At 38.8% G+C, this 24,759-nt stretch overlaps 1 protein-coding gene across 1 annotated transcript in view; it reads left to right on the forward strand.

The window, feature by feature from the left end:
* LOC140235213 (UPF0462 protein C4orf33 homolog) overlaps positions 1-21,278 on the forward strand; it is an 81,702-nt gene extending 60,424 nt beyond the window's left edge. The window contains exons 3-5 of the mRNA XM_072315245.1: positions 311-362; positions 14,462-14,658; positions 21,191-21,278. Of these exons, the coding sequence (XP_072171346.1) occupies positions 311-362; positions 14,462-14,658; positions 21,191-21,278 (337 nt within the window). The remainder of the gene's footprint in view (positions 1-310; positions 363-14,461; positions 14,659-21,190) is intronic.
* The last annotated feature ends 3,481 nt before the right edge of the window (positions 21,279-24,759 follow it).

Here is a 24,759-nt window from a genome sequence, read left to right on the forward strand (position 1 = left end):
AGTGTCATCTTAAAAATAAGACTTAGTACAACTAAAGTTAATGACATTACTTTTTACAACAATTTTGGTTTCCTTTAATCATGTTCATACTTTAGCAATGATTGATATATGATATCACCATCTTGACAGAAGCTTAGTTTGGAAGGATTTTTGCGGGCCTATCCAAGTAATCTGATGAAAAATAGAAATATTATTATAGAATATGTATGGCACATACAAAGTAGATTCTTTTTTATTTTACACTGAAAGGTTCTTTCATTGATAAATAATCATTGACATATGACAGTTTCATCATTTTTTTTTTTTGCAGACATGGTCAGTATCTAGTTCTACAACTGCATGGGGCAAGAAATATAATCAAGGTGAGTCTGTACAGCTACATCATTGTGTTCTAAATGATTTTCTTTTTACTACAGCTTTCAGTCTGTGGAGCACTAAGAAATATTTTTCAAGCAACCATGTATCATTCTGAGAAATTGTCAGAAATGTGTTTAAAGTTACCCAAATGCTCTCAAAATTCAACTAACCATCCCATGCCAAGAAGCACTGATAGTTTGGAAGAATTTATAGCTATGCAACTTTGTGCATGTAGGAATGAGGAAAATGTTTGATCACTGGTAAGTGTAAACCATAAGGTACAACACAAATTTGAACAATAAATCATGTTTGTACGTGGACTCTTTTACTTTGAGATACCATAAAGTGAGCATATGGTTGTGCTGTTTTCATTTCTTTTGTATTGTAATCTGTATATGTGTATTCAAATCATATCAAACAGCAGCTTTTAATGGCATGCCAATAAACTATAGCACAACTATGATTTCTTTGAAGAGAAAACAAAAACTTATTGACAGCATTTATTGGGTATATTAATTCTGTGGAGGACTTTGGCCTATCTATGTGTTTTAATGATATATTGTAAAAGCTGTTATTTTTTTTTTGCGAGGATTTAATTTTCTCAAATTTTGCAGATCATTGTTTGGCTGCAAAATTAATAACATGTGAAAATATCGTCATTGGACTGGCATTAGGGCACTTTTACGATAGCTTCGATGTTTAATCACGAAAACAAAATCTCACGAAAATTTGAGTCATTAGCACAAAAAGGGTCAAGGGAGCTTATGCTTCAGGAGAAGAGTTAAAGATAATAAAAATTTTTGGTACCTCAAAAGTTTCCCTGAATTTCCGTGTTTCAGGTTAAAGTACCTTTCAAATAACTAACACTGTGAGACTTACTCGCCCCAAAGTGCTCTCATTTCTTAGTAATCATGCAATTAACTGCGACCAGCAGCCCCATACGCATAGCGTAATGGGGCTTCACATAGTAGCATTCAGGATCGTGACAGATTTAGTATCACGGGTAAATATCAACTTAAAATCAAAAAAATTCTTCAATTTGAAGACTTACGAATTAAGTTGAAGTCTTGAAAACAGGCTTCGGGCAACGTTTGGTTCCGCCAATAGTCCCTTTCTGTTCGAATTGATGACTGAATGTGACTCTGTCGAGAGGACCTTGGGAGAGCTACATACACTGATTACTACGGCCAGCGCATACGCGCACATCACATGCGAACAAATTTCAAATCCACGAACGGATAAGATGTTTGTGTGCACATGCGCTGGCCGTCAATTCAGTGTAGCTCTCCCAAGGTCCTCTCGACCGAGTCACATTCAGTCATCAATTCGAACAGAAAGGGACTATTGGCAGAACCAAACGTTGCCCGAAGCCTGTTTTCAAGACTTCAACTTAATTCGTAAGTCTTCAAATTGAAGAATTTTTTGGATATTAAGTTGATATTTACCCGCGATACTAAATCTGTCATGATCCTGTAAGCTACAATGCGAAGCCCCATTTAGCTATGCGTATGGGGCTGCTGGTCGCAGTTAACTACTCAGTATGCGTATGGGGCTGCACGCTGCTGGTCGCAGTTATCATGCAATAATGGTTTCGTACAATACTGTACGTGTACTACCTCGCCGCCGTACGGCGGCGGCTCTGGTACAAAACCATTATTGCATGATTACTAAGACATGAGAGCACTTTGGGGCGAGTAAGTCTCACAGTGTTAGTTATATGAAAGGTACTTTAACCTGAAACACAAACTAAGACAAGAAAATTCAGGGAAACTTTTGAGGTAATACCAAAACTTTGTATTATCTTTAAGTGACTGTGCCTGTACAACCTGCTGTCTTGTCGTTAGTATTTTCACACTGACAGTGTAGGTGAAAAGCAGTGTCAAAAAAAAATGTGGGTGTATGTTCCTCATCTGTCCTGTTCTCAGACTTTCATCAGGCCATAATGTGTGTAAATATTGATTAGGATAGGTGTGCCTTTTTGACAAACCATGTAAATTGTTGACTTTGTTGATGACTCTGCAATTGCAGCAGTTCTGCCCAACAGGCAATAAATGCAACATTTGGGACTCCTACCAGTATGCACCCTTTCCGATTTGACGCAGCAAAGAACAAAGTTTTGCATCAGAATTCCGAGGGTATGAAATCTATAAATTTCGACAAACTTCTGATTGTGGACCTTATTACTCTGGTTCCATACTTTAGAAATATATGTTTAAAAAAAAACATGACTCATTGAACAATTATTTGAATGGGTATGATCACTTACGAGTCACATATAATGTACTTTCAGCAACAAGGAAATTTCAAGCAGCACGATAGTTACAGATAGTGTTCTAAAGCGTTGGTTACACAGAGGCAGGTAGAATAGCTATATAGACTACTCGTTATCACACATGTACGTGCTGTGGTTTCGACTGGGTGCAAGGAGGGATCAGCATTATACTAATCTATGTTGCATGATTGCACCAAATGATCAGTAGCAGCAATCTGGCAAAAGATTGCACGAATATCACCCTTTATAGATTTGGTAAGAATTTCAGAGATGAGAATAGTCATAATGTATGTTTATGAGGGTTCCATGCCATTTGCCTCTGTGACAATTGCTCTTATGGAATATCTGCATGCTAAGCCAAACAGAAAACCTACCAACAAGCATAACCCTAACCCTAATCCTAATCCCTACATCATGCCAAACCTTAAACCCTATCACAACCCTAACCCTAAGTTCTTGGAGAAAATAAGACCAAAGCAATTGTTGCAGGAGCAAATGTCGTGCCACCGTTTATGAGTGGTACAATATCACTAACATATAGTCCTTGCTTGCCAGTACCCTTTAAAATAGTATTTTCTACCTGTTGTACAGTAACCTCTTATCCTACATGTATAACGTTTTGGCAAATGTTGTATCTGAATCCTAATTTGAACTTTTTGCAAACTTTACTTTCATGTTGTTGTATTGTACAGTCAGAGGGGAAGTGAAATATCCTACTGGGACTTCTGAATGAATAGAATCAGTACGCTCTGTTTGCTCTTATTCTCACACTCATACACTCCACTGTCCTATTCATTCTGAATCAGTAAAAGCCACCATGCCTGTATTCATGAGGCATTTAAGCATGATCATAGCAGTGACATTCAAACATGATTGTCATAAATTAGTATCATTCAGGGAACAGCCATCAATGTATCTCTGTAGACATCGTTTTAATACACAGCTTGTTTCCATCAACTTTCTTTGTCCCCCATTCACATCACATTCAAAGCCTTCAAACAACAGTTTGGCATCAGTATCTGTAAATGAAATGAACTGTCATATGCTTTGGACGGCATGAACATTTTTCCCCTCACATTTCACAGTTGCCAAGCTTATCAAGAAGAGAAATCTTGCCTCGACATTGCGTTTTCCTTCCGTATTCGTGGCAACAGCGTTGTTGAAAGCTCACAATTAGTATGGAGATGTGCGATGACAGGGAGGGGGAAGTGAAGCAAAGATGGCATTTGGTGCAGAGTCCCAGGCAACATTTGATCCCTCGAGCTGCCTTCAGGAATACAGGACCCTGGCGAGCACCAACAAGTGACTGATTCTCCTCATCCCCCCCCCCCCCCATCCTTTCTAAACTGGCAGGCAGAAAGTCCTTTGTCAGTTCTACATTGTAATGTTGGATTTGTCAGCCAAGCAGTATGTAATGGCAGAGCTAGAAAAGGACAGTGATTCATCCTCCAAACCATTTTTTTTTGTGTGTGTGTGTGAATAAACCACTCCTTATGCCACAAGAACAAGCCATGCAACACTGTTATGACAAGCCATCTGAGCATTATAATATACATGTCATGCAGGAATGCAAATTTTGTCAAATACTATCCCACAGTGTTTGCAATACAATCCTATTAATTAGTTTATGAATACTTCATTTTTTTTTTTTTTACTTTCTTGCTCAGTATTACAATTATGTTATCATAGTCACATGTATCCTAAATAGGACAGTTTGACTGAATGTTAGAGCAAAAGCTCAGGAAGCTAGGACACAAATTATCCTTCCTAAATATCATCTCATTTTGCCTTATAGTTCAATCTAGGGACGCCAGAAGAGCACATACACTTTGTAGGTCCTTCTGGTCGTATATTTCACTTTCATGTCAAAGTTCCTGACTTTATTTTGTTAAGGAGAACAGATGTATTTATCTAGCTCCACCTACTTTACAAACAGTCTACTGGCAACTTCCCACTGCTCAGCTGGTAATATCACACTCACTCACATGAATGTTGTAGTATGCATGCAGATTGAACTGGATCAGAGAAAGATGGCAGTTTGCTTTGTCCTGATACTTATCTGCAGTCATCCTGATGATTTTTTTTTCTTCTACCCACATTTTCTCTGATTTTTTTTTAACTGCAAATTGATTCTTCCACTTATAAACTGCAGCAATTTTAGAATTTTCAGCATCTGAATTAGTTATGTGGCATCAAGTGACAATTAAAACAACAACATAAATATAAAGACACTGAAGGAAAAAGAGAGAGCAGAGAACTTTCCCTCTATGATAAAAGGCTAAAATTGTGCTGTCGCGTTACCAAATACTTCTCGGGACGAGAAGACCAGGTCTGCTTTCTGTTAACCTATTGAGGACAGGCTGATTATGCTACAACACACATTTCCCATAGACACCTGCCCGAGTATACTCGGGACAAGTCTTCAGTGGGTTAAAGAAGATCTCATCGGAGCCTTGAGGTTGAGCCCCGAGGCTCTGAAGCAGAAACTTCAGAGAAGTCTCCTGAGTTTGTACTAGTTGCTTAAGGGAAATTTATCCTAAATATATATGGATTCAGTGAATGCAGCACCTTTAGGAGAACTTATCAATAGAGGTTCAAGGAAAATTTGACCATCTGTTTAACAAAGTAATGGTGTTAAGTAGTGAAATGCGGTAAAGAAAATATAAAGAGAATTCCAACACTTTTTTTCCCCATTTCTCCAACATAATGAAAGAGCACTTGACCTACTTCCTTCAGAAGGCATGTGGAATAATATTACTAATGACACATATGTCAGTATAAAGTGAGGGAAATGTATATTTTTTTTTGTATGGAAAAAATTCAATTTTGTGGAATTCTCTTTATGTCTTCTTTAGGCCTATATCGTTCCACCATTGTGACATCGGGAAGTAATCAATACTATGCTACCTGTCTGCAGGTTGTTTTCTGAAAAACCATAGCAGACCTACGGCAATATCTGTCTCTGTCACAGCTTAAATCACATCATAGCAAGTGTGGGTGTTTCCTTCAGGCTGGAGATAAGTTGTGACTAAAGTAGCAATGTAAAGGGAGTAATGGAGCTAAAACTTGGGTGCACAAAAAGTCACATTTGAAGTAAAGAACAGAAATTTGGTGGAATTTGAATTTCAGTTACCTGATTTGCCCGCGTTAAGGGCTCTTATGTTTGAGTCTCACATGCGACTGTTAAGTAACTTGTAATACAATAGGGACTGGATTAGCTGCTAGGTCTAATATATGAGTATGTATGCCTTGTTAATTCAAGTAGTAAATAAATATAAATAGATTGAGGACTTACCAGATGCTGTAGCTGTAGTTATATAGTCCCTGCTGCCTGTCGGACAGAAAGTTTACAGCGCGGTGAGTCGTTTTAGTCCTTTATCTCCAAAAAGTTTTAAGTGTTCCCAGCTCTAGTGCATCGTTATAAATCACTGGCCGTCCTGCTCTGAAGCGAAGCCTAGTTGTGCACCCAGGAGAAACCACTTGATGTGACTGAATCATCAGATCAGGCTTCGCTGTTCCCTTAGCCAAGCAGCAGTACTCAGGAAGGTTGTTTCCCCTCCGAAAACCAGTCATGGAAGCTCCTCACCTAATCGGCTAAAACCCTCCGCGTCCCAGATGGCTGGGGCCACTGCCTTATTTTTTTCGTTTTTTTTTTTTTTCTTCCCTGCTGGACAGTACGTTTGCTGGGCTCAATCCATCTAAAAACTTACGATGTGTCTCAAACTGATTATATGCTTATAAAGCAGAACTTTTAGATATCTTTCACACCATCACAAAATCACACTGTCAGATTCAAATTATACTGTGCTCAATTAGTTTGTTCAATTGACTTTGTATTTCATCTATGTATGAAAAAGAAATTCAAAAGTGAAATAAAAATCAAATCAAATCAAATCAAAATATCAAATATGATATGTAAAGACTGATAAAATGACAAAGATTTAGTTTAGTAAGCAAGAATTTTTTCTGCCCTTTAAAGACGTAATTGTATGGTTTTTCTTTTTTGGCCATAGCCATCCAATCAGACAACTTTAAATCTTAAAGAAATTAGCTTTTGTGCATTATTGCACAAGAGTTAAACAGGCTTTGAACTCACAACTTTTCCTGTGTTCCTCCTTTTGCCTATATTGTACCCAGGTTTTTAGCTGTAATGTGCTGTGCATGTTTTCATCAGTGTGCAGTTACATCATCGAAACTTGACCTAATTTTAAGTTAGCCACCTTGCGTTAGGCATGTGCCTCAGTCTGACAGTTTGGCCACGGTGATGCAATAGGGATTAAGGCGAGTTAGATTAATTCTGTTCATTGGCAGATAATTTTCATGCATCTATATGCCAATCTGTTCTTTTCATCCTGTTTAAGTTGAAATGAATAATCAGCTTTTACCATATATGCCAATCTATTCTTTTCATCTTGTTTTAACCCGTGGAGGGTAGGCTTATTTTGCTACAACAAGCATTTCCCATAGACACCTGCCCGAGTATACTCAGGACTCGTCCTTAATAGGTTGATTGAAATGAATAATGAGCTTTAATACTCCTCTTTATCCCTATGTCTGCTCATCTGTTTCTCCATTTTGATAGATCTCTGAAGCAGTTTGCTGAAAAGAATATTAATGCAAAGTCCGGAAATATGCTTCTATTTTTTTTTTTTAAAACCCAGAATTGAAAACAGGTATCAAACAAGTGACATACAATCACAATAGTATCTTTGAAATCTTACCCATGAAAATTTTCTAAAGATTTGCCTTAAAATTCATTGGCCTGGCTTCAGTGAATGTTAATTGAATGTCAGGAAGTGATGAAATGTGAATCAGAAAGGTTGGCTTGGTGTAATGGATAGAGATAAGTGAGAATGGGACAAGCATGCCAATTATATGAGGTCTGTTTATGCCAGTATTTTTGTTTCTGTCATGTGTTCCACTAGTCACATACTACACCTGTGTGTTTGCCAATATATTCCTCTTTCCTTTCCCATTAGCTTCCTTTCTCTCTCCTGTTTATGTGTGTCTGCCTGCCTATTCTTAACCAGTGTAAAGACTAGTCCTGAGTATACTTTGGCAGGTGTATACGGGAAATGTGTGTTGAAGCAAAATCAGCTTTTTCTCAATGGGTTAGATTTCCCCTCTCTCACCTGTTTCTCGCTGTGACCTTGATCTATTCTTCTATATCTCTTCCTTAGCTTCTTTTTTCTTTCTTTTGTTTCTGTATGTCTGCATATACATTCCTCTGTCTCTCCTTTATCTCACTTTAGCTCCTTTTCTTACTCCCATTTCTCTCTATTTGCCTATTATACATCTATTTCTTTATATCTCTCCTTTATCTCCATTTCTTCTTTTTCTCTCTGGGTATTGACCGATTCTGTGACGCGCTATGTGTATTTTTGGCATGGGCAGCGCCATTACGCAGTGTCTCAGCCGACCCCCCCTTCCCACTCCCCACCCCTCTCCCTACATTAGCACGCGCGCAGAATGAAAAACTGATGCATGGTTGCTTTAGCCAATGGGCGTCTCGTACTGAGTGCGCGAATGCTTGCTTAGTGCGCGAACCTTTGTTACAAGTGCGCGATAAACATGTTGCCCGAGGGGTGGGGGAGAGCAGGGGGGGGGGGGGGTCGGCTGAGACACCGCAATTTGAGCTCATGGCTGCGCCCAGTGCCATAAAATGTCTGCTGCCCTCAACGAACCCGAATCGGTCAATATGTCTATTCCCTTATATCTCTCTTTTATCCTCCCTTCTCCAACCAATTATTGTAGTGTCCTATCTATTCCTCTATATCTTTCCTTCAACTCCCCCTTTCTCTCCTGTTTCTCTCTGTGTCTGTCTATCTGTTTCTTTATATCTCTCCTTCATCTCCCCTTCTCTCACTATAGTTTCTAGCTGTGTCCTATCTATTCCTCTGTACCACTCCATTATATTCCTTTCTCTCTGTGTCAATATATTCCTGTATATCCTTCCTTCAGCTCCCTTCTTGTCTCCTGTTTCCCCAATGTGTTATATCTATTCCTCTATATTTCTCCTTTACCTTCTTTTCTCTCTCCTCTTTCTCTCTGTGAGTCTGTCTATATATTCCTCTATATCTCTCCTTCAGCTCCTCTTTTCTCTCCTGTTTCTCTTATATGTCTATCTGTGTATTTCTCTATATCTCTCCTTTATCTCCCTTTCTCTCTTCTGTTTCACCCCATGTGTCTATCCATCTGTTCCATTTTATTGTTAAAGGGATCGTACAGTTTTGGTTGAGACCTAATTTCAGGTTTCTAACATTTTTTGGTGAGATAATGAGAAACCTCTTATGAAATATGAAAGAACATGTAAGTCTATGAGGAATTCAATGTTTATTTGATGAAAATTGGTCTTGAAATGGCTGAGATATCCAAAAAAGAGCGATTGTAATAAAGTGTGGGACCCACACTTTATTACGATCGCTTTGTTTTACTTTGTTTTTGGATGTTTCAGTCATACCAAACCCGATTTTCATCAAATAAACTTTGAATTCCTCTTAAAATGGTATGCTCTGTACTATTTCATAAGTGTTTTCTTGGTATCTCGCAAAAAAAGTTAAAGCCCAATTTTCATCTCCACCAATACTGTACCATCCCTTTAATTCAGCTCACTTTCTTTGCCCTGTTTCTCTGTGTGTCCTATATAACATTCCTCTATATCTTTCTTCTCTCCTTTTCTCTCCTATTTCTTTCTGTGTGCCTATGCATTCTTTTAGCTCCCTTTCTCCTGTTCTCTCTATGTGTCAGTGTATTTATTCCTTGATATTTCTCCTTAAACTCCCTTTCTCTATACCTGCATCACCCCCTCCTTGCTCACTCCCTCTTGATGCGCTTCCTCCTGAGGATTCAATTTCCTGTATGTGGTGTACTTCATCCTACCACCACTGATGTGTGAAGGCAAAACAAATTTAAAGGCACCTATTTGTTGTGACATAACCCTACCTTACCCCCTTCCTCTCCCACATCTCCCTCAGCTTCCCTAAAGCTCCCACGCCCCTCTGATCAGCTGACTCTTTAAGTTCTACCCTACATATCATCTTTTTTTTTCTCTCTTTATTTCTTTCAGGTCTCTAATCTCTACTGTGATTTGATTTAGGATTTACGCATCCAACACCCTTTGCTGTGTTTCTTGAACACTGTAAAAAGGGAAAACACAAAGAGAAACAAGAAGAATAACAAAATATTGTTCCTCATAAACTAACATTCCGAGAGTGACAGATGGCATATGTTGGCGTATCATCATGTACACTTTAACTTCAGTAGTGGCATAAAAACCACTTTTGACCATTTCCAGTTTCATTAGAAAACATCATTGTCAGTTAATTTGGTTCTTGAAATTAGAACTAAAACATGCCAATGGTATCCCTGCTGACAAATGACAAATAGTAGGCTTGCTAAGGGCGAAAAAAGGGGTGATCGCTGCATTTTATAGTACAAATGTCGTATTTGGCACACATGTTCCTCTGTAAAATTGAAATTTTTTCATCTAAAGAGACAATCTGTATCTATGCAAATAAGCCTTAATTTGCATAATTTATGCAAAATACATATACAAATTATTTAAAAATATATGTGCATCCAGCGGAAATACCTAATTCGGTAAAAATATTCTATAGAGTATGTGGAAACAATTCCTGCAAAGATTGATTTCATACCTATGTAAATCAACATAAAATTTGCATAATTATGCAAGTTATTGTGCAAAAATCTGCATTTTTTAGAGAATTTCTCAACTATTAAGCACTGGATCTTGTAGTACAAAGTTTGAACCTGGGATAGATTTTCCTTGGGTCAAGAGTAAATGATTCATCTGAAGAGACAAACTGTCTCTATGCAAAAAACCTGTTATTTGCATAATATGCATATCAATACCTACACATCAATAGATAATCAGAACAAACAAAAAGCCTTAATGGAGCTTTAAAGAAACTCCTCTTAAATATCATCCTAGATAGATTTAACCCTTTAGAAACAATTTATGAAGCAAAATGAGAAAAGAAATTGAATATATTGAACCATCATTACCAGCTAATTTACATAATTACTAAAGAAAGTAAAGTAAAAACATTATTTTTAAAGTTTTCTTACAGTCAAAGAACTGCATTTTACAATCGAAACTACGGAAGTAGTATGCATTTCCTTTAGTCAAAAGGAAATGGTTTGTAATATCAAAATACTATTTGTCTATGCAAATACCACCTAATTAGCATCTTATGCATATTAATACCCGAATGTACCCGAAGTCAATGGTCAAGGTCGATTTAAGAAAATGTATCAGTTTACGCGATAACTCGAGACCAGACTATGCAAATTTCACCAAACCTGGTCCAAAGATGACGTATGATGGGGCAAGTGATAAAGCAGTTTTTTTAGTAAAATCAGCAAGAGGTCAAAGGTAAAAAAGTTCAAGGTCAATGCTAGAATTTAATTGTTTTCCCCATATCTATGCAACGTCTGAAGGTACTTTCTTCAAACTTACTAACTGCATACAATGTACTACCAAAATAAGATTCTCTAGAGAGTTTCAGGTCAAGAGGTCAAAGGTCAAATTTCATGTGAAAGTGTTTCAATTTCACTTTCTATGCATCTCGCAAATGGTTCAAGGTGTCTTCATGGAACTTAGGGAATTTAAGGGTCAAAGATCAAGGTCAATTGAGCCCTTAAAATTTCACTATTTCCCTCATGTTTTTGCAATGCTTGTAGGATTTCTCTTGAAACTTCATATATACATGTATTATGTAATGGATATTCTCTGGGAAATTTCCTGCCAAAATGTCAAAGCTTTGATAAAAGTGCTATATTTCACTTTTTCTTTCATATCTTGATTGTGAATCAAGGTGAGATCATGAAACTTAGTACATATTTGTGCATGTTCTACCTGACAGTGATACCTTTGTTTATTATCGAAAAAAACGTTAAGCCCTCCCCTCTCAAGTGTTTTTGTTTCCTCTTGGTAAGTAGGAAAGGACATGAAATTCAGTGACATGGTATAGTCATCACCGTCATTACATTTAATGTATGGGTCGCATGGAAGTTAATTTTGATGCACACATGTATAACCTCTGACATTCTTTATACCTTTTAAATTTTTACCTGTGTATTTCTTTTAATTTAACCTCTGACATCTTTACACTAAACCAGTTAACATAATTATTTTCTGGAAAAAGCTTCAAGATCATGTAGGTCATGATCATCTATACAGGTATTAGCTGATATGTGGTGGAATATAACATTCTTTGGACCGCCAGGGAGTTACATTTTGCCAAGGGAAAACAATCACAACCCGGGAGAATATGACATTTACGATTTACGTAAACAGTAGCCAGTGACGATTTGTTGACAAATCACATCCTAGTAATTGTAAAAGCCATCGATTTAACTCTTTTATGGCTATGGACATAGTATTTCTGCTTTGATTTATGGTTGAAATTGATTGATTTTAAGTCAGAGACTGAGATTATTTGACTTAAAGTAAATGTATAACATCTCCTTTATTGTTGACATGGCAAGTTTTGCATATATTGATTGACATATATCAAAATGTCATTGTTTCTAAATTTCCTAGCATAGTTCCCATGCAATAGTAGCTCATAGTATACTGAGTTAAGTTTTTTTTTTCCGGAAACAGACTTTGTTTCTAACTGAAGCTTGTAAGTTCTTAATGTGTGCAGCTACCCTTGCATCCACATAATTTGCACAATCAGTTTGATGTACCGGTAAAAAGCCTCTTATTTGCTTGATTGCCTAGAAAATACAATGAAAATTAGAATTCACACTTTAACTATGGTAGTATTTTTTGTAATGATTTTCTAACCATGACCTCAGTTGTGTACTGTTTGCAAGGGAAACACAGTCCTTTTGTAAGCAATATTGTTCCAATTTGCATCTGTTCATACGTAGGCTCTACTGTTAGATTTGCATAATCATATTATTTAAAGAGTGTCACTATCGATTGTTATTTTTTCCACCCTGCAAAGCATTTATGCAATGAGGGAAAATTGATAGTAAAAATCATTTCAAGATCAATATGTTTTGAAATTTCACGTCTGGTGTACTATACATAATTTATGCTTAAAATGCCTAAGTTAATTTAGCAATATGGACACAATTTGAGCAACTGAAAAGTGTTGCTGTGAGAATATTGTCTTATTCTATTAGCTTTTTGGACATTAAGTTCAAAGCGATTTAAGACATTGTCACATTAAAGCTTATTGTTTGTTCTGATTATCTGTAGATGTGTAGGTATTGATATGCATATTATGCAAATAACAGATTGTTTTCATAGAGACAATTTGTCTCCTCAGATGAATCATTTACTTCTGACCCAAGGAACATCCATCCCAGGTTGAAACTTTGTACTACAAGATCCAGTGCTTAATAGCTTAGAAATTCTCTCGAAAATGCAGATTTTTGCACAAAAACTTGCGTAATTATGCAAATTTTATGTTAATTTACATAGGTATAAAATCATTTTTGGCAGGAATTGTTTCCACTTACTCAATAGAAATTTTTTGCCAAATTATGTATTTCCGCTGGATGCACATATATTTTTAAATAATTTTATATGTATTTTTGCATAAATTATGCAAATTAAGGCTTATTTGCATAGATACAGATTGTCTCTTTAGATGAAAATTTTTCAATTGCCCTAGGGAACATCTGTGTCAAGTAGGACATTTGTACTAAAAAATGCAGTGTTTACCCCCTTAGCAAGTCTACTAAAAGTAAGAAAAGGATATACATGTATAAAGGGGCTGCAGAACTGGGGGAGGGAGGGGGGAGGCTGGGTGCTGCAGTCCCCACATTTGTGGCTCTTAGAAAAATACAACAGATTAACACTACCTTGAGATCATTGAGGGGGGGGGGGGGCAACCATGACCTCCCTCTTCCCACACCTGATCCTGTAGAAAACAAGATTACTGATTCAGGAATTAAAAAAAAAACAAAAACAAACAATAACAACAAAATACAAGCAAACAAACATTGAGTTAATTACTTGACAGAGATTTATGTGTATATTTCATACATAGTATGTGTATTATCCATGTCTTTCCAAAGCTACAAGTACTTTAAAGGGACTGTACAGTACTGGTTGAGGTGGGGATTCATGTTTTGAACATTCCTAAGTGAGATAATGAAAAGCCTCTTATGAAATATGAAAGAGCATGTAATTTTAAGAAGGATTCAACGTTTATTTGATGAAAATTGGTTTTCAAATGGCTGAGATATCCCAAAAAGTGCTAATAACAAAAGGCGACATGCCACAACTTTATTAGGATCTCTTTGTTTCACCTTGTTTTTGGATATCTCAGCCATTTCAAAACCGATTTTCATCGAATAAACTTTTGATACCCCTTAGAACTGCATGCTCTTTGACATCTCATAGAGTGGTTTCTGAATATCTCGCAAAACGTTAAAAGCTAAATCCTCACCTCGACCAGAACTGTACACACCCTTTAAAGTTCCCCTAGGAATCTGTCGCGGCAATTCTTTCTGTCTCATATCAGGTCAGTGGAAGAAAGCCTACAGGCAGAGAACCTAGCTGCACTCATGCAATGTCACTGCATGGTGTGAGTAACATTACCTGACCACCCTACCCCACTCCACCCCCTCCTGTGCCAAGAGTCGTCACCACAAGCATTTTTTATTGTCTTCAGTGTATAATGTCAGTTGACTCAGCCTTCCTGTCAGGTTCGTGCAACTTTTCTTCAAGGGGGGTCAAGCCAGCGAATAGCATAGATTCCTTGATAAAACAGGACTTCCTCTCACCGACATCCTCACATCTATTCTCACACTCATTATATTCTTCGTCTTTTTTTAATCTTTGCACAGGAAGGACTCCCCCTGGAGTTTGTGGCACTCATCCAAGATGACAGGTCCTTGTGGAGGGGATCGGCAAAGCTCCCCGCTGCCTACCTACCAGGGGGTCTGAGGAGGTTTAATGCTTACGCAATCCATGGAACAGGTGCAGAGAGGGAGTATGAATCCCTGTACCCGGCTGAAGGAGGCAAACATGACTGTCCAGACTTGTAAGTTTGAATAGACATTGAATAGGAAGGTATGTGACAGAGAGAAGGGAGGGGTTGCCTCAAGGAGGAAACGGAGATGATTGTACACAAAATTTGGATCTTCCTTTTGCTGTGTGTGTTTGGGGTCAAGGAATCGGAGTGTGGGTGCTCAGACAAAAGAAGAAAACAAAACTATGTTGCCTTTTCTAGATCAGTCGTATCATGTATACAGTTTTTCTCTCTCCCAAGATTAGACTTTTACACTGCTTTGATGATTATTAGGTGATCATACCAGAATATGCGACACATGCACATACACACACATCCACACTTACACCTGCATGATAATGTACACTATACACAGCTTCATTTCTAAGGACAATCCATGAATCTTCTTAGATTTGCATAATCTGCTGGACAACTTAGGTCTTTTGCAGTGCCTTTCTAATAATGCAAGTTGTCACAAAATTTTGTTTTAGGTCTAGATAGCCTGTCTTCATGTAAAGGTGAACAGGCAACATGTACTTCCATTGCTGTGGCTCATTGGATAGATCCATTGGGTGCACATTACAAGTTTGACACCCAAGAATCATACAGCCCATGAGTCATACAACCCATGAATTTAGCACTAAGCAAACAAGGCCCAGGTGACCAACTCATTAAGCCCCATGTTGTAATGTCAATCTGATAGGCTGTGTTTACCTACACTGTCAAACTCATGGGCCTTATTTGCGTAGTGTCGAACTCATGGGCTGTATGACTCACAGACCTTTTTTTTTTTTCCATTGTCAAACTCGTGGGCTGTATGACCCGTGGGTGTCGGCCTCATGGGATGACCTCGGTCCACTAATCGTGAAGTCCCTGTTTCAAGTCCCCTGGCTGCGACAGTCGTGCCCCTGGGAAAGGGACTTAATCCTTACTGCGTAGTCCTTTGTAGGGGACTTGAAGCCATAGCTTGCATGGCTGCTTGCTGATGAGCATTCATTGCTTCCATAGCAACCACATGAAACAATTTACCATATGTAAGGGCGTATCTAACTGGAGGAGACTTTGCTGTGACTGCCACGAATGATCAGTCACCAAAAAAAAAATGGCTTGTGCTCTCACAAACAAAGTTACTCCAGGGCAACTTGAGTTGTGTCTCCAAATAAGATGATAATATATTCATCCAGAAGTTGTCATGGAGACCTCACAGATAAAATTAGTCTCCTCAACTTGGCTGCGACCAGGAGACCTGAATTGCAGGAGATGCCACTAAGACGTATCGGCAACATGTTTGAGACTTGAAAGAGTCTAAAAAAAAAAATTGAACATGTTTGATTCTCTCGCGACTTCCCGGAGACTCGGCTACATTCCAGAAGATGTCGCAGAGGCATCATGGAGAGGACTCCGTGACCAGGGAGACCCGAGTCACCACCAGGTCACCAAGAAGTCTCCAGCTCAGTGAGACACCCACAGGGGGTGCATAAAGCGAACTGTACCGTACCGTACCCGTGCCAGAAGAGCGCTCAAACGCTCCTGAAGTGTACCGTACTGTACTGAGCCAAAAGTGGACCACTTCCCGATGTGCTCCAGAAGGGTAGCAAAAACGTACCAAAGGTTCGTATGTGAGAATGTGCTTAAGGGATGCATGTACATCGTAATGCAAAGAGTTCATTCTCTTTGTTTGGGACATCTGTAAGTAGTTCAAGTGAATCCAGGTGAATAACCCTTTTGCTACAAAATGCGTGACCTCTTCTAGGAATAACTCGTGAGGTACGCTTTCTCGACAGAGTGCCCAAACGCTCTAAATCTTGCACAGTTCAGTACGGTACACTTTCGTTCAGTTCGCTTTGGTTCGCTTTAGAGCGCTCGAACACACCCCATAATATACACATACATGTACATGCACTGCTTGTGCTCAGAAACAGATTTTTTTTTTTTTTTTTTGGGGGGGGGGGGGTTTGTCTTATATTCATCCATGAGAAAGTGTTGCCAGGCAGTGCATGGATTTAGAACCAGGTTTTTAATAAGATCATGTAGTGGAGGAGCAAGCTTGGTGCATGGGGCATGTCTGGTGTGTCATTTGAGGCACAGGTTGTGAGGAAAATGAGGGGAAGGAAACATTGGAATCCTCCCCAGTCTATAATTAAGCTGAGTGGAAACTTTTGCAAGGGGGGACTGTTGGCATGACTCATGCACATGCATTGTGCAAAACATAACCCATGCTTGCACAGTTTCAGCTTAATCATCTCATGTGAAAAGCTTTACTCACAGTTTGAGCTCGATCATCTAAAATGGAAAGCAATTTCCGAAAAAAAGAAGACGGCTTTGCACCCAGAGCTAAAGGAAAGAGATATAGTCTCTGTGCAGCAATGACCAAGCCTACATTGTGTCATCACTCTTACAGGAGAATCCAACTTTGGAAGATTGTTTGAGGAAACTGAAATAGAAATACAGAAAAATATGAATCAATTCAATATGAAGGGTATCAAACAAATAGGAAGTCATGTCTGGCCAAACCAATGGAACACCAGTGAATCTTGTCGCATTTCTGCTCATTCAGTTTCAAAGCTGAACAGCTGACATCATAGAATTCCATTGCTTCTTTGAAGTTTGTGATAAAAAGACATGGTTGTATCACATGTTCACAATTTATACTATTAGAGTTTTTAAAAAATGGTTTTGATGTCATGTATTAATCCATACTAGAACCACTCATTCAGTTACTCCAGTTGGCGTAAATCTGCCAGTGCATTTGAACCCCTGTAACAGTCTTTTGCGTTAATGGAGGGAAGTTATAGATTAACTCTCCCAACTGTCAATGTCACTGTTAAATTGGTATCACTCTCATTGTCTCCTTGATCACAATGAATATCATATAGATATTTCTTCTCCTTTTGTGTGTGTGTGTCACAGAATAACTGAAAATGAAGTCATTCACGATGTGCTCACTATCCTAAGAGGAATTAGCACTTCTTATTACCAACCTGGGAGGCAGGTTACCATGAAACATGACCACTTCAGTCCTGTTGAAACCTGTTCCATCTGGCTTGATATGAGCAGATTTTTATGGTCTCTAAATCAATCCCATTTGCTGTGCATAATTTTCATGTGGCCATGTTACACTGGGTCCTATTGGTCACGCGGAAATGGTCATTGGATGACTGACAGGGTTATGTCAAAATGTTAAAATCTGTTTGGAATGAGGCAACTAGAGGTCTCACTGGTTTTCGCTCTGTCACGAGATAAGAATTCCCCAGAGGCGCCACGAGAACTAATCTGACAGTGTGCGAACAATTATCCAATTGTGGGTAATGTCAGGTGGGGTTAGACGGTTCATCTCATTATACAGTAGTCCTGATTCATGACGGAAACTGTTAGTCAGCTTTCTCGTCGTCTCTCCTGCAGGTATGAACTGGTCCTGGCTGTGCTGGAAGAGAAACCTCCTCACTTCTGTCGACCAAACTTTCGGCTTTCGCCAACTTTGGAAACTTTGAGCTTTTTTCACGCTCTTTTGACTGGCTGTGTGTGGGTTTTAGATGTCCTACATTGTCTCTTCGACTCACTTGTCATGAATGATGTGACAGTTTCATGTCGAAATAGCTGTGCATGTGTAGCAGAAGAGATCTTGATATGTTAGAACAAAGTCAGGAGCAGCTTGTAATATCCTGGTTTTTAAGTGTGGATGAAAAGAATAGCAGTAAACCAAAGTATTTCATCAGAACATTACGATATGCATAAATAATACGGCTAACCACTATACTTCTTGATGTGTTAGGATGCCTGTCCCTATTTCTTGTAATTATAGCTATCAATCTAAATACAGCGTACAACATAAAAAAAAAAACACTGATAAAGGGTAGACTGACCATGATCAGTCTATCTCTTATAAGGTCAGCTGACCTCTTTTGTGAAGGTCAAATGAATTAACATCGGAGTCTTTCTGGGTGATTTCATTGGCCAGCCAATTGGTGCGTTCAGACGTTGGCGAGGAATGGTGTGCTTGGACATTGGTGAGGAAACTTGTCGCATCGCTCCTGGACAGGATGAGACACCTCGGGAAGCTGGGCCAAGGTCAGGTCAAAGATGACAGGATATGAAGCTGGACAGTGGGGCAAATTTGGATAATGCTTCATCCACTTTGATCCTGACTCATCCCAAATCCCAGGAAACCACAACCACTTTGTGCAGAGTTGAGCGGCAGTTTTTTGTTTTCAGAATATCCTTCATCCTTTCTTCATTTGGAGTGATTTATGAAGAGCAACTCCTTTTATGGCTCGAAGCAAATTAGCCATTTGTTTCGTCAAACATATCTATCAAGGTGGTTCACACACTTCTGATTCATATTTCCTTCTTTAAAAGAAATTATCATCTGTAGTATGACTGCAGTTGAAAAAGTAGGGCAGTTAGTAAGTGTATGTGTAACATGTGTGGTATATGAGAGCATAGCAATGACAAGCAGTCAACGTACAAACAAAGCATGGAGCCAGTTTATATGAAGGTAAAATCATCAGAGTGGTAGTGATGTCTAAAGAATAATGTAATTAGAATGATAATGAGATTCATCAACTTCAGTCTTTCTCTTTGCATATTACCGGTATATTCCCCTCCAACACAACCTAATTTATGCGTGCTTAACAAATACCTTGTCCACAGACAGAGGTGCAATTCCCTTTAAATGGCTTCCACTCCAAAACATTTTATGATTGTACATCATCAATAAGTATACATGGCTGAATGCCTTGATACTGATAGTGCTCGTGGATAATTAATGTCTCTCTGCAGTCAAGTAATATCGTCATTATCACATATGGGAGCTGATTGCTTACTCTGATGACCTTGAATGGAGTCAGGGTTACATAGGCTGTGATCGGGGACCCAATACATAAAAGATGTTAGGATAGCAACTGTTGCTGGAATGGCAACTTCCCATAGCAAAAGTCAATCAGGAAGCTGGATTTTTTTTTTCATTACTTTAACAATTGCCACTCCAGCAAGAGTTGCTATCATATCAACTTTTTATGAAATGGGGTCCTGGAGATGTGCTTAGTGATTTGTATTTCGGTGGGGGGGGGGGGTGGATGGGATGGGGTGGGGAGGGTTGTTCAGTTCTGAAAAGCAATTGCCACTTTTTAGATAAATATGGTATATGAAATTGGTACTGTAAAACCTGATACTTTTGTGTGAGTAATTTTTAGCGCTCGGCCAGGTAAGATGAATTTTGCATGTTTTTGATTCTGCAGAATCAAGACATTAATAACTGGAACATATGGCAAGCAAATATATTTGCATGCTTTTAATGTGGACAAAATGCATTCTTTTGGCTCTGCAATGGATTTTTGTGTGAGTGCAATTGTCATGGGTTTGCGTAGAGATTTAGGGGATAAAGATGTGTGTTATAACAACACCCATACACCCTGTGATGTATAAGTCTTGCACAAATTATTGTTTTTTGCTGTGTCTTTGTTTTAAAATTCTTTTTTTTTTTTTTTTTGAGGGGAATTACGGAAATGTATGTTCATATGCTCAGAATACCATCAATCATAGCAAGATGGTCATGAATAGAATAGATGTTGAATCAGATGTGTATTGGTCAACAAGGCCAGACAAATGTCTTATGATAGTGGTCAGCAGAGCTGCCAAGTCTCCCTGATTCTGCAGGAGTCTCCCTGAAAATGTCAAAGTCTGTTCATGTCTAAATAAGAGAATATTAAAATTTCCCTGATTTGGGGATTATTTTTGCCCATTGAAAGGCATGTAACACACAGATATCTCCCTGATTGCTGTGTGGAATCTCCCTTGGATGAAGGAATGTTGGCAGACCTGGGTTAGCCTTGCAGTAATATGTGCATTGCTGCCATTTCTATGGCTATTAAAGGGATGCCTGCATGACTATGGATGCTGGCCTAAAATGTGAGCAGAAATATGAGGGCAAACATCCCACTCACTGACATCTGTATCAGACCTTTAAGTCACGTCTGGAGTGTCAGAAAGTCAGTGTGCAGCTGCACTCCGTCTCTGGCCACTCCCAACTGATTTGTCCCGAAGTTTGGTGAACTGATCGGAAGTTATTTCTGAGCCACGGCCATGTTTGGGACGTGCTGTTGCAGTGGCTTGGGAGATGATACGTGGAGAAGATTGCATGCATTCTCAGACATTCAGCAATTATTTGCAATTTATGGACCAACTCAAATCTTCTCCTGTTGCAAATTTCTTTAATGCTACAAGCTCAATCAAATCTTTACAATGAGCAAATATGTCCTATTTGCCTACAGTTCATGTGTCAGAAATAGTATATTTCCATATCAAAGGCTTATTGTACAGCTTTTTGTAATGTGTGCCAGTTATTCTTTCATTCCGTAGCCCTGAACATGCTACCTCTTACTCTTAAGATGTAATGTTTTATGGTTGAATTTGACATTTTTTTAGAGATGATAAAGATCAGAAATATGAAATCTAGCAAATCATTTTGTTGTAAAGGTAATGTTTATGCAGATTTGGATTTAACATGTTTGATATGAAATATCCACTACAATCATTACTACTGTCTGCTCCATCTTTGCTTCACCAGTCATCGTCTGGAGTACTTCAGAGATGTAGACTGGACAGGGGTGGTGGACGTCGCAGCGCTGCCCTCAACGTCTTCAGTCTGGAAGTGATCTTCAGAGGAACCGGTCTTCATGTCACTCTCTGGAATCTGCGAAACGAATGGCATCATGTGTGGCAAATCAGACAGGAACGGAGTGCAAAAGATTCCAGAGTATTTTTGGCTTGTCAGAGACAAAAGGGCGCGGAAAGTTGGCATCATTTCCATCATCTGTTGCAGCTGATCGTGGCAGTGTTCTGTCGATCGCAATTCAAGAAGAGAAGAAGCTGATTGTGAGCAGATGCTGTAGATGTGTATTGATGGATCAGTGTATAGAGGAGAACCTGGATCCTCAAAATTATCCAGTATCCAATGTAATTCATTGTGACAAAAAGAAAAGAGTTTTACAAGAGAGGAAAAAAAAAAGATAGTTCTTTTTGAAACTTATCAGAGAAATTATAAAGATTATGTATGTAATATGAAAATGTTTTTATGAAGTCATGCAAAATTCTCACAATATTATATTTTTTTATTTGGTAACAAAGTTTATCGAAGTTTATATTGTAAATTAATAGCCACATTATGGAAATAAAGAATTGAATTATACGGCCTTGATCAATACCTGTATCTCTGGTGATGAACAGTCTAGTGGGTGTAATAGGTACAACTGCAGTCCGAGATAGAATAGTAACATGTGTGAACAAAGTACACTTGTATTAACCATTCCTCTTCATATGTGACAATGAGCTTTTTGCTACTGTGGTTGTGATTTCCGTAACCGGAAGACACTGTAACACACTGTAATGTCAAGCAAAGAAGTTCAGTCTGCGTCACTTCTTGGCAGCCATCAGTTTGGCCCTCTGAGAGGCAGGGGGCCTTGTCTTCTTCCAAGGCACTGCATGTGGCCTGTTTTTTTTAGTGAGATTAATATCTTGGCATCTCAGCCTCGCAGGAGATCAGTGGAAGATAGTTGGATAGGTGAAAAATAATGGGATTGTTGGCCCCCTTTAGCTTGAGGTGCTGGTGTTCATTGTATTATTATTAAGGGATTAAATGAGGGATGAAACATGGAAATTCATCTTCTTTGAAAGGATTCATGTGGCTTATGTACAAGTGTTTGAAAACATGACATTGTAAGTCTTGATTATCGCTATTCCTCTATGTCGACAACTTTGTATCTGGCTGAGGAAGGTATTACCACAACCAAAGTCACTGCAGTCAGTGGTGTTGGTATAACTTAAGTGAGCAATCGATAGCTATGGCCTCGGTTCCCTTAAATGGAGGCGTATAATTCAATTACAGTGTGATACAAAGGTATCTACCCATCTAATATACCCCATAATATTTCTGCATGAGTTCTTGCATACATGTCTTTTTTTTTTCTCCTGAAACTCATTGTCTTCCATGACTCACCATTAGCCAGCAGTTAGCATGGTTTTATGCCAAGATGTACTGCTTAAGGATAGAATCTAGTCAGTGAGCTGAACTCATTCTCTTACCTTATCACAATGCTGTCTTTTCCTACAGTAAAATTAAATGGCATTCTAGATAGATGGAGATCAAACTAAAAAAGAATTCCTGCAGCAATGTGATCAAATATGGACATCATCTCTACACACATGTACACCTAGTTGTGCTGTTTAAAACACCCTAATCCCTCAAGACATAGTTGATTCATATTGATGAGTTGATCGTAGTTGATTCAGTCATTGAAAAAGGAGAGAACAAAAAGAAAAAGTAGAAATGACTCTCTTTTCTCTCCATCATGCAATATTGAAATCTTTCCAACAAATGAAAAACATTCCAGTTCCATATTTCACAGCCCATGAGCTGACAGGTTAAACTGTTATTATTTGTCACCCAGAGCTTTTGACCAATGGAGATGCATTGTTTGTTTGTTCTGGTTGTGAGTGGCAGTGTTGTTGTTCGCTGTCTCTTGGGTTTCCCCCCACCTGTCAGTGACAAGATGTCTTCCACAGCTGCAGGTGATGTGGTTAGCTGGGACCAAGTTAAAGATATCCCCTCTGATATCCTGACTCAGGCAAGACAACTGATGAGGGATCATGAGGAGTGTGTCACTGAGTGCAGGACCATGGATGACTCCTTCTTGTGTGCATAAATAGTGAGTGGTTCAAAATTGTCTTGAAGATATTCTACGTACGTCTTTCAGTGCACCGTGTAAGTATACATGCTCACAAATACAGAGGCAATGTCAGAGACGAAAACATATAAACAACTCAGAGACCCATACCAACATGGACCTATGCCAATAGAGAAATGATTAAACTATCATGGATCTGAACAAAGACGTATGCTGATGCAGGCATATGCCGATGCAGACACAGAACTGTACAAATGCAAACTCATGCCAACACAGACCCATACAACAACACACCTTAATGAAAACAGTTCAACAAAACACATTCTTGTACCAATACAGACGTAATGCAAATGCAGATCTAAACAAAGACAGACTATCTAAAACACAGACCTATAATCACAAATCTACACAAACACAAATTCAACTACAGACCTATAAACCGCAGATATGTACTAATACACACCTACAAAGCATAGACCATTGCAAAAAAAAAAACAAAACAAAAAAACCAGACCTATACAACAGAGTCTTAATGCCCAAGACCCATACAGCACACACATGTATGTAAAAGCTGTTTGCTGTTAAAAGTGTATTACATAATTATGCTGTCAACTTCAAAAGTGCAATGGTGTTTTGCAGTCATCCAACAAGAATGTATGGCTTTCAAGCTACAGTTGTGCTATATAATGGATGAAATTCTCTCTGGATGTAGCAGCAAAAGTAAAAATGTGTCTAATGAGCCTGTGTGTGGCTGAGTGATATGTGGTGCAAAGGTCATAATGACTAACCAACTTCTTGGAAGGACATTAGTGAGGCATGCCTCACCCTGATTAGTCGAACAAGACGCTGAGATAAGAAAGAAGTAAGAGTTTAGTCCCTTGGACAGGCATCTGTGCTGAGTGTATGTCTTTTTAGGGAGGAACCCCCAGCATAAGATCTGGGCAAGTGATATATACTCAATTTTAGGGTATGTGTAACAGGAAATGTCGGAAAGAATGATGACATCACATGTGCTGTAATACATGTAGAAAGACCTGGCCAGGTCTGTAATGTTCTTGTGGTCTTCGAAGTCTGGGTCAGGGACGCACCATCATGCAAGACATGATAAAAATCAGACATTGAAGAATGAGGCTGTGTGACGCTCCCCTTCTTGCAGTTGGTTCCCGATTGTAGACAGGTCTGAGTCACCCCTGTGTGGTATCATCTTACCACCCAACTTGAGAATAGGTGACAAGAATTTGACTGTTGGGAATTCGCCTTGGTGACGGAGTCACGTGGGAGTCATGGCAACCATTGGGGCCTGGAGAAGAGGGAGGGTCGTCTGCAGCCTGGCGAGTTCATAGCTTCCTGTGATATACAGTATGAGAACAATGTAACATCTCTCCCTATATATATATTAGGTGGGTTTTTTCCATGTTTCTGCAGGAGATTGCAAAATTCCAGCTCCCAGCAT

This window comes from Diadema setosum, chromosome 11, assembly GCF_964275005.1.
Source record: "Diadema setosum chromosome 11, eeDiaSeto1, whole genome shotgun sequence".
NCBI lineage: Eukaryota > Metazoa > Echinodermata > Echinoidea > Diadematoida > Diadematidae > Diadema > Diadema setosum.